Source organism: Callospermophilus lateralis, chromosome 5 (genome assembly GCF_048772815.1).
Source record: "Callospermophilus lateralis isolate mCalLat2 chromosome 5, mCalLat2.hap1, whole genome shotgun sequence".
Taxonomy (NCBI): domain Eukaryota; kingdom Metazoa; phylum Chordata; class Mammalia; order Rodentia; family Sciuridae; genus Callospermophilus; species Callospermophilus lateralis.
This window is the reverse complement of record NC_135309.1, coordinates 3,028,248-3,045,074: the sequence shown is the minus strand read 5'-3', so window position 1 is coordinate 3,045,074 and position 16,827 is coordinate 3,028,248. Positions and strand designations below refer to the sequence as shown.

The window sequence follows — 16,827 nt, the reverse complement described above, 5'->3', positions numbered from 1 at the left end:
CCTAAGATAGGCAGAATTAGGGCATGGGAGATCTGTCCATCTTCAAAGGTCTTTAATTTCTTTCTTCAGTATTCTGTAGTTTTCATTGTAGAACTATTTCATACCTTTCCTTATATATATTCCAAAGTATTCTATTGTTTTCTGAGGCTAATTTGAATGGGATATTTTTCTAATTTCTTTTTCAGTTCATTTGCCATTGACATATAGGTACATAAATTATTTATGTGTGTTACTAACCCAATGAATTTTGACGTATTGTATCCCTGTTCCCATTTATTTCTGAAATTTTTTCTCCCCTGATTGTATCTGTGATCCAATCCTAATCCAAAGTTGTATATTTTAACCTCCAGGCATTAAAAGGTTTGTTTCTTGTCATTAACTTCTTATTTCTTTCATTTATGATCTTATAGGGTGCAAGAAGTTATCTCTATTTCTTGTATTTACCTTGTACTCAAAAATATGATTTTTTTTGGTTCAAGGGATTGAACTTAGAGGCACTTGACAATTGAGCCACATCCCCAGCCTTATTTAGATACAGGATCTCACTGAATTGCTTAGCACCTTTTGTTTGCTGAGGCTGGCTTTGAACTTGCAATCCTTCTGTCTTAGATTCCTGAGATGCTGGGATTACAGGTGTGCTCCACCACGCCTGACAATATAAACTATTTCAAAGAATGGTCATTGTTTCATGGAGAAGCAAATGAATTTATTGTTGATGGATTAAATAGTCCATAGTTGTCTGTTCAATCTATCTGATTAATGTTTTCTATTTAGTTCTGAAGAAGCTAGGCTGGCAGGGTTTTTCTTTTTGGGTTGGCATGGTACAGAAAGGTTTCCCCAAACATCAGCAGTGCAAAGAGTATGCAGTGTGGTCCTCACAAGGCCTTTCATCTGCCACAAAAACTCTGTGTTCCATATGTGGCTCCCTCCAATTGTCACCTCAACCACCCCCCCCCCAAACACCAGACCATTTTATAGGAATCTTGTTTTGTTTAAAAGCATTGACCCAGGTGTTGGGTATATGGCTTAGTGGTAGAGTGCTTTAGCGTGTATGAGAACCTGAGTATGGTGCTTATCTCTTTAAAAAATGACTTGTAAAAAAAAAATAAATAAAAAATAAAAAATGACTTGCCAAAATTATTTTTGCCAATGAAAAAGCTTATCAAGGGAGATTGAGGGATACTGGCTGATGTGGGCCATATGTGGAGGTCCTGACCTGGAAGCCTAGAGAAGCAGAGAGTCCATGAGTGTCTCCATGCATCTATTCACTCATTTGGCAAATTTTACTGAGTCCTGGAAGATAAAGTGCAAGTCAGTTATGTAGGTTAGAACAGTGTCCAAGATAGTATGTCTGGTCTCCTTCATTTCAGTTAATATTTAGGGGTAAAACAAATTAACTACAATAAATACAATAAAGAAGGCTCTGTAAAGGACACAAACTAGGCATTCAGTGTTCACGGTTCCAAGACTGGCTTGCTTCTGAGTGAGGGCTTCATCATCCTGTGATGGCAGGAAAAATGGAAGCAAGGTGCTACCAGAGGCATTGGATTAAGTGCAGGGATATGAAATAATGCCACAGGCCCTGAGGGGAGGGAGCAAGATCAAGGGAGGGTACAAAAGGATTACGAAGATCATTGCCTGGTCATGGGGACTGTGGATCATGGTGAGTATTTTGAACTTTATTCTAAGAGGAATAGGAAGTCATCTGTGCCTGAATCAGGGTGGGTGTCATGGGTTGGCTCCTGGTATAGACTTTCTTCATTGAACTGATTTTGTTTTAACCCAACTGTTATGTTGTTCTCCCATTTTCATTATATCAAGGTCTCTAATTTTGTTGGACCATTCATTTAATGAAGACTTTTTGTATTCCTTGTTTTACCACATTTCTCTGATTCTTCTTGACCCTAGTAGCTTGAAAAGGTGCATGCACATTTGAAGAAACCATTACTTCTTCCAGACTTAAGGACTTATTTGAGGATGAGAAAGCTTTCTCCTGCAGAGCAGTATGGGAGGACATGCTGACCTAGTATAGCACTGGTCTAGTGGCATGGAGCAACATCTTTGTTATCTGAGGTTGAAGGATGCATTGCTCCTCTTTTAGCAGGCACAACTGTTGGTAACATGAGAACCTTCATGGTCATTGGTGGCTAGAGCTATGGGAAATCTAGAGTTGCTATGAGGACTAGCTGGGTCATAGATAGTGCCTCTAGATCCATGCAGAGAAGACTAGAAAAGGTGAAAGACATATGGGCCAGGCAGTGTGCACACATTGGTGCAGTGTCAGCTGCAGGCATGTGCAATGTAGACAGGCTACCTGTGGGTAGAGAAGTAGTAAGGAAAAGCTAGGACCAAGGACAGAAGTCAGGGCTGGCAAAGAGTGCCTATGAGGTGGGACCTAGTTTGTTAAAGCACAGGACTGTAAGATCAGATCTGATTGTAGACACATAGGGCTTCAGGGAAGGACCAGAAGCAGAGCTTTGCCTGGCTGCTGTATATCTACAGATCTGGGGCCTAATCATGGATGCATAAAGCTAGAAACCTCACCTGTGAATTGAAGTATGGTGGCAGGGACATGGAGGTGTTGAGGATGGCTGAAAACATGCACTATTTTTTTTTGTGAGTGGAACTGAGGAGAAACATGTGCAGTGGCACAAAACAACTCTCTTTAGGCAAAGCTACATGGTGGTGGGAATGGTTAATGGGACTCTGGGTGCTTACATATGTTAATATCACCATGAAACAGAGCTGGTGACACATGTGTATGTAACTTCAGAGGCTGCTAAATATGGCAAGCAGTGGCTCATGGCAGGTGTTGGAAGTGGTATTGTGCATGTGCAACTGCCAGTCCAACATCTGGCAGTGTGTGTGGATATGGCTGCAGGTGTACACCCATCACATGGGATTGTGCCTCCAGTATGGACTGCAGCCTTCATGTTCTCTTGCACAGGAAAAGGCTGTTTGGGGACCTTGGGTCTGGATTTGTGGCAACTATAGCTGAGGTTACTTTGGGTAGGCAGAATCTAGAGGTAGTGGTACAGGTGCTTGGAGATTGTGAATGCAAACACCTTTGAGGCTTTTTGTAGTAAGGAAAGATGCAGGGTTCCTCTGTGGCTGTTGGTTGCCTCAGTGGCAAAAACTACTGCAGTCTGTTTGGAGCAAGCACTTGTAGTATGTAATGGCAAACCCTGAGGGAATTCCAGAAATGAAGGCTAGAGTTGTTTACAGAAGGAGACAGTGCAGAGGTTGTGGGGATTCTGGGCAGAGTAGCCATTGGGGATCATGATTTCTTCAGCTGCAAGTTGATCCATGTGTTGCACCACTTCTTCTTTGTTTCAGGTCATCTCCAAATAGCTCATCTATTCTTCTCTGCTCAGTAATCTGGGTTGGGAGAAACTGAATCAGGACATTTTGGTACTACACTGGAAAGCCTAGGGTGATGGTTGTTACACTATTCTCCTTTTGCTTTTGAGTGGAACTGGTGGGCTGCTTACTCCCTCTTTGTGTTGAGCAGAGCTATGTCAGGGAGTGGATGATGCAGCAGAGTGACACTAAAATTGCTTTTGGTGCAGTTATTCTGTTGTTTTCTTCTAATCTGTTGTTTTAAGTTAAATGCATTCCTGAATTTTTCCAGATTTTTTTAATGGACATCTTAAGTCAGGGATCTCCTTTTCTGCCATTTACTGAATAAAGTAATAGGAAGAGTGCAGTATTTGTTTCCTGCTGTGGACATAGGCAGCTGTGCAATGGCAGAGAGGATGAGTCCTGCCCACCCAGGTCTGTGTGTGGGGGGTTCTCACCTGCCCACCATTGAGGCCCACCTGATTCTGGTGGGGCATCTCACTCACTGTATGGGTCTTGAGGGGGTCTCAGGGGAGTCCCACCCAGTTCTTGGTGGGGTCTGTACAGAATAGCCAGGCGCTGATCACAGTAAAGGGGGCGTACCTTCCAGGAGCCAATCACCTAGGGCCATGCAAATTGTGGAATGTGCATTTGTGTTTATCAGTGTCACCTGGCAACGACTATTTTGCCAGTTGGTTGGCAGATAGGTAGTGGCAACCTGCTTCGGTAGGCCACTTGACAGAGGTTTTACCTAATTGTCTTTAGGATGGATAGAGCCTGGAGAAAGTTTATTTATATAAGCCTGGGAATCAAGTTTTTCGGATATAACCCTCTTGGGAAGATCCACCAGGCTGCAAAAAATTGTGAACTTGAAAGAATTAAACGTTATCTGGGACGTGGATGTCATGTTGATCGCACGGATCATAAAGATAGGTAATAGGGTTTGGGAGGCCAGGGACTGAGGGGTAAGGGACCAATGGGCTGATGGAATTGAAGCCTGCACCATCCAGGCTGTGCCAATGGGAGCAGAGCAGAAAGGATACCAGTTCTCCTTTCACTAGAATATTTAACTTTAATATCCTGTGGAGTCCTCAATATCCAGGACCTGCACACCTTGGAAGTTCAGTACCCAGGACTTCTAATGGGCAGCTAAACAAAACCAAATTTTTAACTGGTTTCCCAGACACTTAAAATTTCCCTATAAGGTCACTGATTTTTTTTAAATAAATACACACAACAGATTTTAATGTACACATTTTCAAAAGCATTGAAAAATTTTCAGATGTAATCTATTACCTGTTGTGTCCCAAGAGCCTCACAAGAACTCTGAATTGGGAAGATGGCTCCATGTTCTTTCTTCTTTTTTATATTTTTAAAATTCCTTCACACTAGTATATTTAGGGGTGTGTCTTCCACCTCTAAAAATAAGATTTTACTTATTTCTCACATGCTTCACTCACTAATTTATGAAATTCTTAGGATAACTTGGTGTCATCTTAATCATCCAACCATTTTCATAACAACAGTGTTGACAAGCCCTGAATTTTCTGCAAATACTTCATTAACTTCAGTTAGTGAAGTTAACTACCTTTAACTACCTTTCCACAGAGGACACTAGAGTTCACTGGCAGCTTTCACACTTTCCAAAACACCAAACACAGCATGCTTTTTCACTTTTGTTATCACTTTAGACTAAAGTAAAAAAGCATCTGCCAAAAGCTTCTTGCACAAAATTCCAAAATTGCTGATTCCACTGTTCCAGTACCCTTTCCTGTAGTTATCCATTACTGTGTATCTGTACAAGCATATAGAGTAGAGCATTGGTTGAGAGCATCCAGGCAGTGCAAGCTCTCAGTCACCAGGGCCAAGGGAGTAGCACACAAAGGGTGCCTAGTCTGTACAGTGCTGCCTGCTGCTGCCCTACTGTAGCTTGCCCTACTCTGTTCTGAAGGGACTAAGAGTATCAAAGGTAGGCCCTGCTTGTGGTTTGTGCATTAGAATACTCATTGACACCAAATGTGAGCTCTCTTTGTGGTTATCAATTTCACAAAAAACAAATAAAAATATCTGTACATTTTTTAGTTCCACACGCAGTCATTTAGGGTCATGATGACACTAAGAAAATGTTTGCAATGAACAAAGACTTGCCATTCTGTGTATCAAAATACATTATTAACTTTCACAAATTACTTGTTTGCCAATGGCCAAAAGATAAGTGACTGGAACAGGATAAAAAGAATACTCAAATATCTGGAAGGAGAGTAAAATGGAATAGGTAGGTAGTGGCATGCAGAGTTTTAAATGTGGCACAGCAGTTATCATTAAATCATCTATTTGAGGAGCAATAAACAGCTCAAGCCATAATCAACAGCCCAATACCACTATTCTTCATCTTCAAAATATTGTAGCTGAGAAATTTATTTCACTTGTTAGACTTAAATTCCTTCTATTGCCAAGGACATAAATATTTTTTCTATGTTCATATGTCACTGTCACTTGAGCATCTGTAAAATTAAGAATATTTTATCTGATTAAATTAGAATTCCAAGGTTGGAAATGTAGCTCAGTGTTAGAGCACTTCTTGCATGTCAAAGCAAAGGGTAAGGGTGCAATCACCAGCAGAACAACAACAATAACATTGTCATCACCATCAACATAATAAATTTTAAAAAGAGAGGTAGGAAAAAAAGAAGTCTTCTTTCAAATTCATTATTTCTTAGAACGCCTTTGCCAACATGAAGAAAGCATTTATGTTTTCTTCTAGTACATTTCTATATAGATGTCCTATAGTGCATTTCATCTATTGTATATATTACTATACATACATTTCTTATATATGTATATTTTATTTTACATATGCAATTATAGGTTAATAATTTTGTTTTGGTGAGAATAGAAGAGAGCAAGTATAAAAGATTATTACTCCTGAAAAAATATTGCTTTACTTTATAAAAGTTTCACATAAAAATACTAAACTTCTCAACTTTAGTATTTTAAGTGAAACTTTTATAAAGTAAAGCATTAAAGAATTATTCTTTAATTCTATTCATTTGTACTCATAAAATGAATATGTTTTTAATGCGCAAGAACTGCACAGCTACTTATTTTGTATTTGACACATTCTACTATCTCAGAGAACTCTTACATAAAAACTTTCTAGGTGTGACCCATTAATTAAAACTGACGTGATAGGACTCAATTTCAAATGAAACATTTCTTCCTCCTTTTCAATCATGCATTCATAGAGTTAAGAAATTGTAAAAGTCCCTTGTGAAAAGTTAAGACAGTATTAAATACTGAACATTGAAAATACCTGATTTATATATAAATCCCATATAAATAAATACTGAATTAATTTAACCATACTAATTCATTTGGGTTCTTTTTCCTTTGGCATTAAGTTTGCTTTTGGTTTGGCCTTTTACTGTTATTATTCAGCCTACTTTACCTATCATACTTTTAAAACTGAATTTAAATGCCATCCATGTCATGAGAACTGCCATAAATCTATTGTTTGACTCACACTTCACTTAAGGTAAGGCACCATTAATTATGGAGGTTCTTTATTTTGTTTATGAAGAAAAAAATAAATGCTGCCAATTATAGTTGTAATGCAGCCCAAATTATTAGTGGGATTCCATTGTCAGTGTTGTTAAAATGATAAGAAAAAAAATCCTCTTAGACTCATTGAAATACATAGTTTTAAAAATATATTTTTAAAAAATCACTACAATACTACTAACTTATTAATTCAAATAGTCTTAGTTGATAAAAAGCAATAATATTGATTACAATAGCTACCAATTATGGAGCTGTTGCTGTTGCTACAAAATCTTCAGATGTTTTATATAGATTCTCCATTAAGCATTTTGGTAGTAGTCAGGGAGATACTCATTTTAATCCTTATTTTTTTAGGAAATTGAGGGAGAGTAAGACTCTGGGATAACTAGTACATCACAGAGTCTAAAGTGGAATTCAAACTGAAGATGAACTAAATCTCAAGTTCATCTTCTTTCTAGGCAAGTGGGCTGCTCTGCTCTGGGGATGTGGTTCTGTGGTAGAGCCCTTCCTTACCTAGAATGCTTCAGGCCTGGGTTCTATCCCCAGCAATATGAAAACAAAGCAAACAAAAATAAGTAAAATCAATGGAACCAGGCACAGTCACACATACCCATGATTCCAGTGACTTAGGATGCTGAGGTAAGAGCATTGGACATTTAAGACCACAGTGGGAAAATATAAGGGGGAGAAATGAATTACAGTAGAGGGGGTAGAGAGAGAAGAGGGGAGGGGAAGGGGGGAGGGGGATAGTAGAGGATAGGAAAGGCAGCAGAATACAACAGACACTAGTATGGCAATATGTAAATCAATGGATGTGCAACTGATGTGATTCTGCAATCTGTATACGGGGTAAAAATGGGAGTTCATATCCCACTTGAATCAAAGTGTGAAATATGATATATCAAGAACTATGTAATGTTTTGAACAACCAACAATAAAAATTAATTAAAAAAAAGACCACAGTGGGCAACTTAGTGAGACCCTGCATGAAAATTGTTTATATAATAAAAATGTGCTTAGGATATGACTCATTAGTTGAGTAACCCAGGGTGCAATCCCCAGCAGTATCAGAAACAAGAAATAAGAAGAAAATGTCAGTGGCATAGGCTGATCATTCATTAATAAAATAAGTAATGACAGCTACTAAATATTGTACTTTCTTCATAAGAAAATAGAGGAATTATGAGCTACTTAATGTTTATAATTGCATAAATAGTTGTATATTTCAAAAGGTACCTTATGAATTCCTAATAAAGCTTCTTACTTGCACAGAACACCTCTACATTATGCCTGTGCCTATGGCAATCCAGCAGTGGTGGCTCTTCTAGTGAAGAGGAAATGCAATGTCGACTTGTGTGACAGTGATGGCAACACACCATTGATGAAGGTAGATATACCAGTGGTTTTGCAGGAAATGAATTTGATGAAATGCTTAGAAGAAAAATTGGTTAATGCCATTTAGTTATAACTAATGAGTAAAATGTGAAATATTTTTCTTGGATTTCCAAAATTTACAATCTATTTCTTGGTTAAAACCAACAGGCCCTACAATATGAGGAAGAGGAATGTGCAATTATTCTTCTAGAACATGGTGCCAATCCAAATATTCACAACAACAAGGGTGAAACTTCGCTCCACTATGTTATCTTTTATAGGAACACATTAATAGCAACAAAACTGCTTTCATCCAACGCAGATATTGAAGCCAAAAATATGGTATATACATCAATCACTATTATTTTCAAAATATTTAAATTTTTTCTTAAAATTAACAGTAATGCATGTTAAAAAATACTGATTATAAGCAAATTTTCTTTTTATTAAAATACTAGTAAATGTTGGGAGTTCTCGTGTTCTTCCTCCTTCTTTTGTAGTTCATGTGTGTATTTAGTTTGCCTCCATCAGTTGAATCCACACTTAGAATTCAAGAGACTCATGCAGAAATCTGAACTTCAAGCTTCTGTGAAGGAACCTGATGCGGTCTCCTTGAGCCATAGTACTGTGTGGTGTGGTGTGCATGGTTTGCCTCCCACATGCTGGGCACACATGTTCTTCAGTTTGCTTCTGGCAACTGCAGCACTTACTCCCAATCACCGACTTTGCCTGTATAAATGAGGTTACAGCTCCTCTTTGTTAATATAGTGTGATAAAGATTTCATGGTGTTTTCTACTGATATACAAGAATATGGACTACATAATATATTATGAATCTTTTGCAAATGGGATTAAGTGTTTGAATTTAGAATTTGGAAGTTAAATAGTTTTCTCTATATATACTATAAAAATCATGTTCCCACTGGAATTTTTGAAAGGCTGATTATGTCACTCATTGCTAGAATGGATAAATTATTCCTAGAAGTAGATAACTCATGGATTTCACCAGCTGTACTATGAATCAGTCTTCAGCTTTGTTCCTTAAAGTGCAAATGTTTAGTGCCTTTTATGATGCTACAAGTAATCTGTGTAGATCAGCATAAATCTTGATGATACACAAAATTTCTGAATTAAATTTTGCCTAAAATTATAAGTAACTTTAAGTAGCAATTAAAGTAGATGAGAATAAAAAGAATTTTGGAAAATAACCAAGCATTATGTTACCAGGATTGTCATTACAAGTGAGAATACATTTTCAATGTTATTTTTATTAGAGTTTATAGTTTTACATAGTAGTTGAATTCATTCCCCCAAAATCTTACATGCATGGAATTCCAGTTGAGTCATTGATTTCCTCTTTTCCATCTGTCTACCCCTCCTCCTCCATTCTCCCCTCCTATTCTCCTGGACCTCCTTTCACCTGTCTATTTATTTATATTTGGTTGATTCTTTTTTACTTATACATAAGGGTGCAATTACCTGTGGTATATTTATATATGCATATAACATGAATTTTAAAGATTTCCTTCTTCATTGCCTTCCCTTTTTCATTATCTCTGTGCCTCTCCATCTTCTTTTTCTACACTAATGATCTTCTTTACATCTTTTGATATTCTGTTCTTCATTTCTTTTTCTTTAATTAACTCCAGCTTCCACATATGAAACATTTTACCTTTGAGTTTCTTATTTGACTTATTTCACTTAGCATGATATTCTTGGATACCAACTCATTTACCAACAAATGACATAATGTATTTTTATGGCTGAGTAATACTCCATTGTATGTATGTGCACCAGAATTTCTTAATCCTTTCATCCATTCACAGGTACTTGGTTTAATTTCATAATTTACCTGTTGTGAATTGTGCTACTGTAAACACACATGTGACGGTATTAATATACAGTTACATGTAAAATTTTGTTTTACTAATTTTGGGAAAATACTGAGTCATGGGATAGCTGTTTCATGTTGTGGTTCCCTTCTTAGATTTTGGGGAATCTCCAGTGTTTTCCAGGGTGGTTGTACTAGTATGTAGTCCCACCAACAGTGTAAACATGTGCCTTACCCCCACATTCTTTTTTTTAACCAGGGAGAGAGAGAGAGAGAGAGAGAGAGAGAGAGAGAGAGAGAGAGAGAGAATTAATATTTATTATTATTATTTTTTTCATCTTCAGCGGACACAACATCTTTGTATGTGGTCCTGAGGATTGAACCCGGGCCACAGGCATGACTGGCGAGCGCACTACCGCTTGAGCCACATCCCCAGCCCCACATTCTTACTAGTATATATTACTGTTTGTGTTCTTGATAATTACCATTGTGGCTGGAGTAAGATAAAGTCTTAGGGTAGTTTTTATTTGCATTAACATAATTGCTAAAGATGTAGAAGACTTTTTTATATATAGTTTGGACATTTGTGTTTCTTTTGAGAAATTTCTGTTTAGTTCTTTTGCTCAGTTATTGACTGGGTGGTTTTTTTGTTTGTTTGCTTGGAGTTTTTAAAAATATTTATATTTTAATTCTTATTGGACACAATACATTGATTTTATTTATTTTATGTGCTGCTGAGGATCAAACCCAGGGCCTCACATGTGCTAGGTGAGTGCTCTACCACTGAGCCATAATCCCAGCTCTGCGATATTTTTTTTTGAGTTGGTTATTTCTCTTTGTTAATCCCCTCTCAGTGGATTAGTTGGAAAAATTTTTTCCAATTGCATAAAAATAATATATTTTTGTATTGAACTTTCTGACATGTAAGATAAATATCTTTCAACTTATAATAAGAGAAGACACAGGAACAATTATGAAAAAGCAACATAGTTTACTCAGACTCTATCAATTTTAAGCAGAAATTCCTTACATTGGAATCTGGGATTCTGATTTCATAAATAAAAAGGAATCAAGTGGACTTGTATAACATGGAGAAAACTTCCATGTTGCTGGAAAGCTCTCAGAAATATATTCCTGTAACTTCAATTGTTCACATGTGAATATCTCCAATAAAAAATCGGTGTCAAGTAGGTGTTAAGCAATGGAAAAGCTATTTCTGTACTTCTGGACTCACAATGCACAGTTGTGTAAATTTTTTCTAACAGTAAAACAAGGAATCTTTTCTATGCTGCTTGGTATTTCTGGAAAAGTAGATGTTCTTCAGAATGTGATTTATACACCCTACTAGTGAGTTGAGAATTTGGCTTGTTAATGAAATATAATACTTATATCCTTTACTAATATGCATTAGGGAATGGGGCTATTGGGATATAAAATACAGTTTATGTCCTAAAGATGCTCTTGGTTGAGGAGGGTTCATGTTACATAACTCCAAGATGCCATGATGAATGCTGGACAGCGGCAAAGATCCATGGAAACAGTGAATGTATGAAGCAGTTTTAGAAATTCTGGAGTTCATGTGGCCACTCTAGGCAGAGGAGAGGCATCTCAAAATGAAAGAGCAGCACGTATGGAAGCAGAATGGGAAGAGAAGAGAGTGGCCACACTTAATTTACATTATTATTATATGCTTATATTCATACAGTATTTTGTAAGGTTAACTTCAGTTGAAAAGTAGTAATTTTGTGAATAAATTATATTTATTGTTTTTCAGAGTGGCCAAACACCACTTTTACTCGCCATAAAGAAAAACAGACGGATGATGGTAGAATTTTTTATTAAGAATAAAGCAAACATACATGCAGTTGATGATAAGGGAAGGTATAGTACTTTATATTTTTTGGAAAAGGGTTAATATTGTAGTAAAATCACTCAAGTTGAAAATATTAAATTAATGGGAATGACATAATCATTGGAATAGAGTGAAATTCATGAACATAAACTAAAATTGAGGAGAAAAGCAATTATTCAAACTGAGCAACACAAATAAGGGTATGTAGTATGATTCACATGCCCTTATAATTATTGGCTGATGATTACTATTTGATTTTGTTGATCACATAATATTGAGTTAGCTAGAGTTTTCATGTTAGTTTTGTAAAATATAGACTTTTAGTTTGTGCTTTTATTCAGTATTGAACTTCTTAAATTTTCTGTAATATTTCATCTTCTCCTGGTATAGTTTTCTTTTGGAAATGCTGTGTTGAGTATAGATAGACATTGAAAATTATTTTTTCCTTTATATGACTATTTGCTTTAAATTACTTAATTTGTAGAATATTGATTTCAGATTTTTCCTAAGTGACGTCTAATTAGTCTTGACAAATTTTGAACATTTATAATGAAAAAGAGTGTAACATATGCTTGAAATCTGGTTGCAAGATTATACACGTAGCATTGATTTCAATGCCTGGCAAATGCTTCTCAGAGTGAATGACTGAAGCAACAATTATTATTATTATCACCAGTGCTGCTGTTATTATGTTGTACCTGCAAATACCTTTTTTACTCCTTGGCTTTTGGCTGACTGTGAGTTACAATATATTATATCACTCTAAGAAAGAAATGGAGCTTTATTCATTGAAATCTTTGCCAACTCCAGATGAATGACCTCATCATAATTAATGTTCATTGAAGGATTTTAAGTTTGTAACTCTCCTCTTTTGGGACTCGTGATTTATTTTTTTATGTGTTTGTTTTCCTTTTAGACTTACAAATGATTTAGAAAGATAAAGAAAGATAAAGATTTGATCTTCCAAGATGTATATGTCTGTTAGTGTATGTAAAGCTAGATGTCAAATTGGTAAAATGTATTACAATGGCTTTTTAAATAAACTTATTAAAATACCTAAATTTAAAGTTATCTCTCTTATTTTAGAACAGCCCTCATGTTGGCTGTGGAGCATAAATCAACACACATAGCTGAGCCTCATCATAATTAATGTTCATTGAAGGATTTTAAGTTTGTAACTCTCCTCTTTTGGGACTCGTGATTTATTTTTTTATGTGTTTGTTTTCCTTTTAGACTTACAAATGATTTAGAAAGATAAAGAAAGATAAAGATTTGATCTTCCAAGATGTATATGTCTGTTAGTGTATGTAAAGCTAGATGTCAAATTGGTAAAATGTATTACAATGGCTTTTTAAATAAACTTATTAAAATACCTAAATTTAAAGTAATCTCTCTTATTTTAGAACAGCCCTCATGTTGGCTGTGGAGCATAAATCAACACACATAGCTGAGCTTCTTCTTCAATGTGGTGTTAATGTGTCTGCTTCAGATAATTGTGGAGAGATTGCCTTGTCTTATGCCATTGCTAGTGGAAATACTGAGTAAGTATTTATATTACAATACTAATCAACATTAGCTGTATATCCACAATAGTTACACCTGTTGCATCTTATATATGAGGTGAGATTTCATAGCATTACTATGTATGGATCCGTAGTGAGTTAGGACAGTTCATTAGTCAGAAACCCTTCAAAGTGTAGCCAAGAAGCAGTGATGATACTTTGATTGGGCAAAGAGAAGGATGGAGGGGTAATGGAGGCAAGAAAGATGGTGGAGTGAGATAGACATTATTACCTTGGTACAGGTATGACTGCATATAGGATGCAGTGTTACATCCTGTAAAATCAGAAATGAAAGTTGTTGCAGTTGTGTCCAATGAATCAAATTGCACTCTACTGTCATATATACATAATTAAAATGGATTAGTTATTTAAAAAAAATAAGTAGTGATGTGTGCATGAGTCACCTTCAAGGTTTGTTCTCTCCTCTCTCTTCCCCTCTCCTTTCTTTTTCTTCTCATGCATGCTGGGAAATTTTCCTACCACTGAGATATACCTCTAGCTAATATCTTAGGACTTTGTAAACCTTCATCCTTAGGGTTTCCAGCATTATCCAATTCATTTCAAGCATAACCCCTCCTCACAGGGACAGATAGTATCACACCTATGATTTTATAATTTGCTATTTGAGTCTTGAAATTCCCTGTTTAGCTGAAGTTAGCTATTCTACCACCCCCCTTTAATTTATCAAGGACCTAATGATATCCTTGAAGTGTAAGGAAGATAATTCTGTAGTCAGATGGAGGGGAATAAATAGATTTTTAAATTGTTCCTTTGTCTCTGTCAGTTCTGTTGCTGTGGTGTTTCTGCCAGACCTGGACCTGTAGTCTGGTCGTGAAGAGCTTTTATTTCAAAATATCCTGACTGATCCAATCCCTGAGCCTTCATGGTAACCCACACTTAGACTCAACACTTTTTTTAGTTCTCATGCACTTATGCTTTTTTATTCAACAGTTGTTTCCTAGCAGAAGCACTCTGCTTTGACAGCTTGGCCTCTAGCTTTGGCCAACAAATACTAAGCACTCTGACCCTGTCCCCCTTTTAGGAACCTTATGTGGAATCCCCATATTAGCCTTGCCCTTTTTGGTGCATTATCCTTTTAGGACTTTGTCTTTTCTGTCATAAAATTAAAATCATTCAAATCTATTAGAAAGCTTCAAGTAAAGCTTCAAGTAATCTCTGGAAGAGATCAGAGTTTTCTGTCATCTTGGCTAACAGATCTGTGCCCCAAATCCTTCCATCCCTTGAAATAGATTTCCTTTGACTGCAGGGAGTTCCACATCACTGTTTTCCATGGTGAGTGCCAATTTAGATTGGCATTTCTAGTAGTATTCCCAAGTAATGGAAATTTTCAAGCTGTTGGAATCGCTGCCTAAAGTTTTCAGCATTTATTAAGGTCTGCCTCAAAAGGAATAGATTAAGCAGATTTATTGAATCTAAGAGATCTAAGCCCCATCATGACTCCTCAGTATCCATAGTTTTAAAGAAAATTTTGTGTTTCAAGTCAGTTGGAGATCAACATGGAAATGTAGCTACACTTATCTGCTGATTCTGTTCAACTAGGTAGAGAAGAAATAGTAGTAGTCCAAGTTTTTGGCATTTGTTAATTTCTTGCCTTTGTTATTATTGATTAGTCTCACAGAAGGGGATGATTATATTCTCTAATTTAAGGAGATATTTATAAATAGTTATAAATTAATTGTTGATTTGCTTTGAGTTATAAAGCACAAAGAAGAGCCCAATTGATCATGAAAATTAGGACTCAAGCATTTTTAAAAATAATTTTAACTTTTGAATATTAGAACCTATGAAAAATGCACATTAGTTCTAGCTGAGATTTTAAGTTGTTAAGTATGCCATTATTTTACTATTTTGCTTAACATGTTTCAATATTATCTTAGTAAGTCTCCATAACAACCTGGTGAACTAAAGTGATACAACCCTTATTTTTTAAAAGGCCTTAAGCCTAAGAGGAAGAAGTTGCACAAGAACAAAAAACTATTTTTTACAGAGACAAGACATTTTCTGAGTTCAAGCTACACTAGTTAATATATTTACCTGTCCTGTTCTCAATTAATGATCATTTTATCTTTTTTCTTCTTTAACTTCAAGCTATGGGTGCAGTGACACATGCATTTACCCCAGCTACTTAAGAGCCTGAGGCAGGACAATTGCTTGAGCCCAGGTATTTAAGATCAGCCTGACCATCATCATGAAATACCATCTCACAAAACAGAAAAAAACAAACATTGTACAAATAATTTTCAAGTTAACAAAATGTTTATAGGGCATACAGATTAGGAGAGCATATGAAAAAGTTCTGATACTAGATCTAAAACATTATTAAGTATTGAATTATATTTGGTCAGTGTTTTCATATGAGTGTTAAAATACCAATTTTATTACTTTTTTCAAATACAGTAACAGGAATTTAATTCTTCAATACATGAAAGCACAATCTAGAACATCAGTAAATTTCAATCCAGGTAAGACTTAAAAAAATGAGTTACTTTTGGTGTTCATGCCCTGTGAAAATAAGAGTAAGAATGTTTGATCACAAAAGAAGAGTGGAAAAAAATAAATGTTCAAATTCCATTCATATTTTTTATATCTTTCTTGGTCATATAGAATCCAGGATATCTTAATAATTAACTATAAGAAATTTATCATCTAAATGATATTGTCTGAAGAAATTTTACATTAATTTTGACCCTGAAATTTTATGTCTTTGCAGAAGTAAGAATATTTTTAAATTATACATTCTGTTTCGTATATGGTCACATGATAGCAGATTGGACTTGTTATAAAACCAGGTGTTCTTGTTGACTGTTAATATCAGCTCCTATTGAGTGCCTACATTAGTGAATTTCACAGTGATATTTCTATACACACATATACAATACTTGAATCCTGACCACTCTCCTTACTTCCATTTTCCCCTCTACTCCCTTTTTCATCCCCAGTTACCTTCCCTCTTCCTTAGTATTCCCTCCATTATTTTCTAGTCATTCTTATTTTCTTCCCAGATTCCACATGTTAGGGAGAGAATGTGATAATTGGGGTTTTGTTTCTGATTTTTTCACCTTAACATGATGACCACCCTTTCCATCCATTTTACAATTATTGTCTTTGTTTCTTTTTTAACATTTTTATTTGGGGTTTTAAATATACCATTTCCTGGGCCTTAAAATTTCTACTCAGAAATCTAATATTTTTCTGATGTGTTTATAATTGCTTTTGCCCTTATTATAGATTTCAGTGTACCTTTGGTAATTTTATAGACTATGATTTGAAGAAGTTCTTTTCAGGCC

General features: G+C 35.8%; 2 protein-coding genes across 2 annotated transcripts in view; both read left to right on the top strand.

Annotated features, from left to right (window-relative positions):
• The window catches only part of LOC143641697 (uncharacterized), an 89,296-nt gene extending 76,189 nt beyond the window's left edge, over window positions 1-13,107 (top strand). The window contains exons 5-8 of the mRNA XM_077109422.1: window positions 8,173-8,287; window positions 8,443-8,616; window positions 11,880-11,986; window positions 13,044-13,107. Of these exons, the coding sequence (XP_076965537.1) occupies window positions 8,173-8,287; window positions 8,443-8,616; window positions 11,880-11,986; window positions 13,044-13,107 (460 nt within the window). The remainder of the gene's footprint in view (window positions 1-8,172; window positions 8,288-8,442; window positions 8,617-11,879; window positions 11,987-13,043) is intronic.
• A 263-nt stretch (window positions 13,108-13,370) lies between these two features.
• LOC143399526 (uncharacterized) overlaps window positions 13,371-16,827 on the top strand; it is a 48,549-nt gene continuing 45,092 nt past the window's right edge. The window contains exons 1-2 of the mRNA XM_076856235.2: window positions 13,371-13,498; window positions 15,938-16,002. Coding sequence (XP_076712350.2) covers window positions 13,371-13,498; window positions 15,938-16,002 — 193 coding nt within the window. The remainder of the gene's footprint in view (window positions 13,499-15,937; window positions 16,003-16,827) is intronic.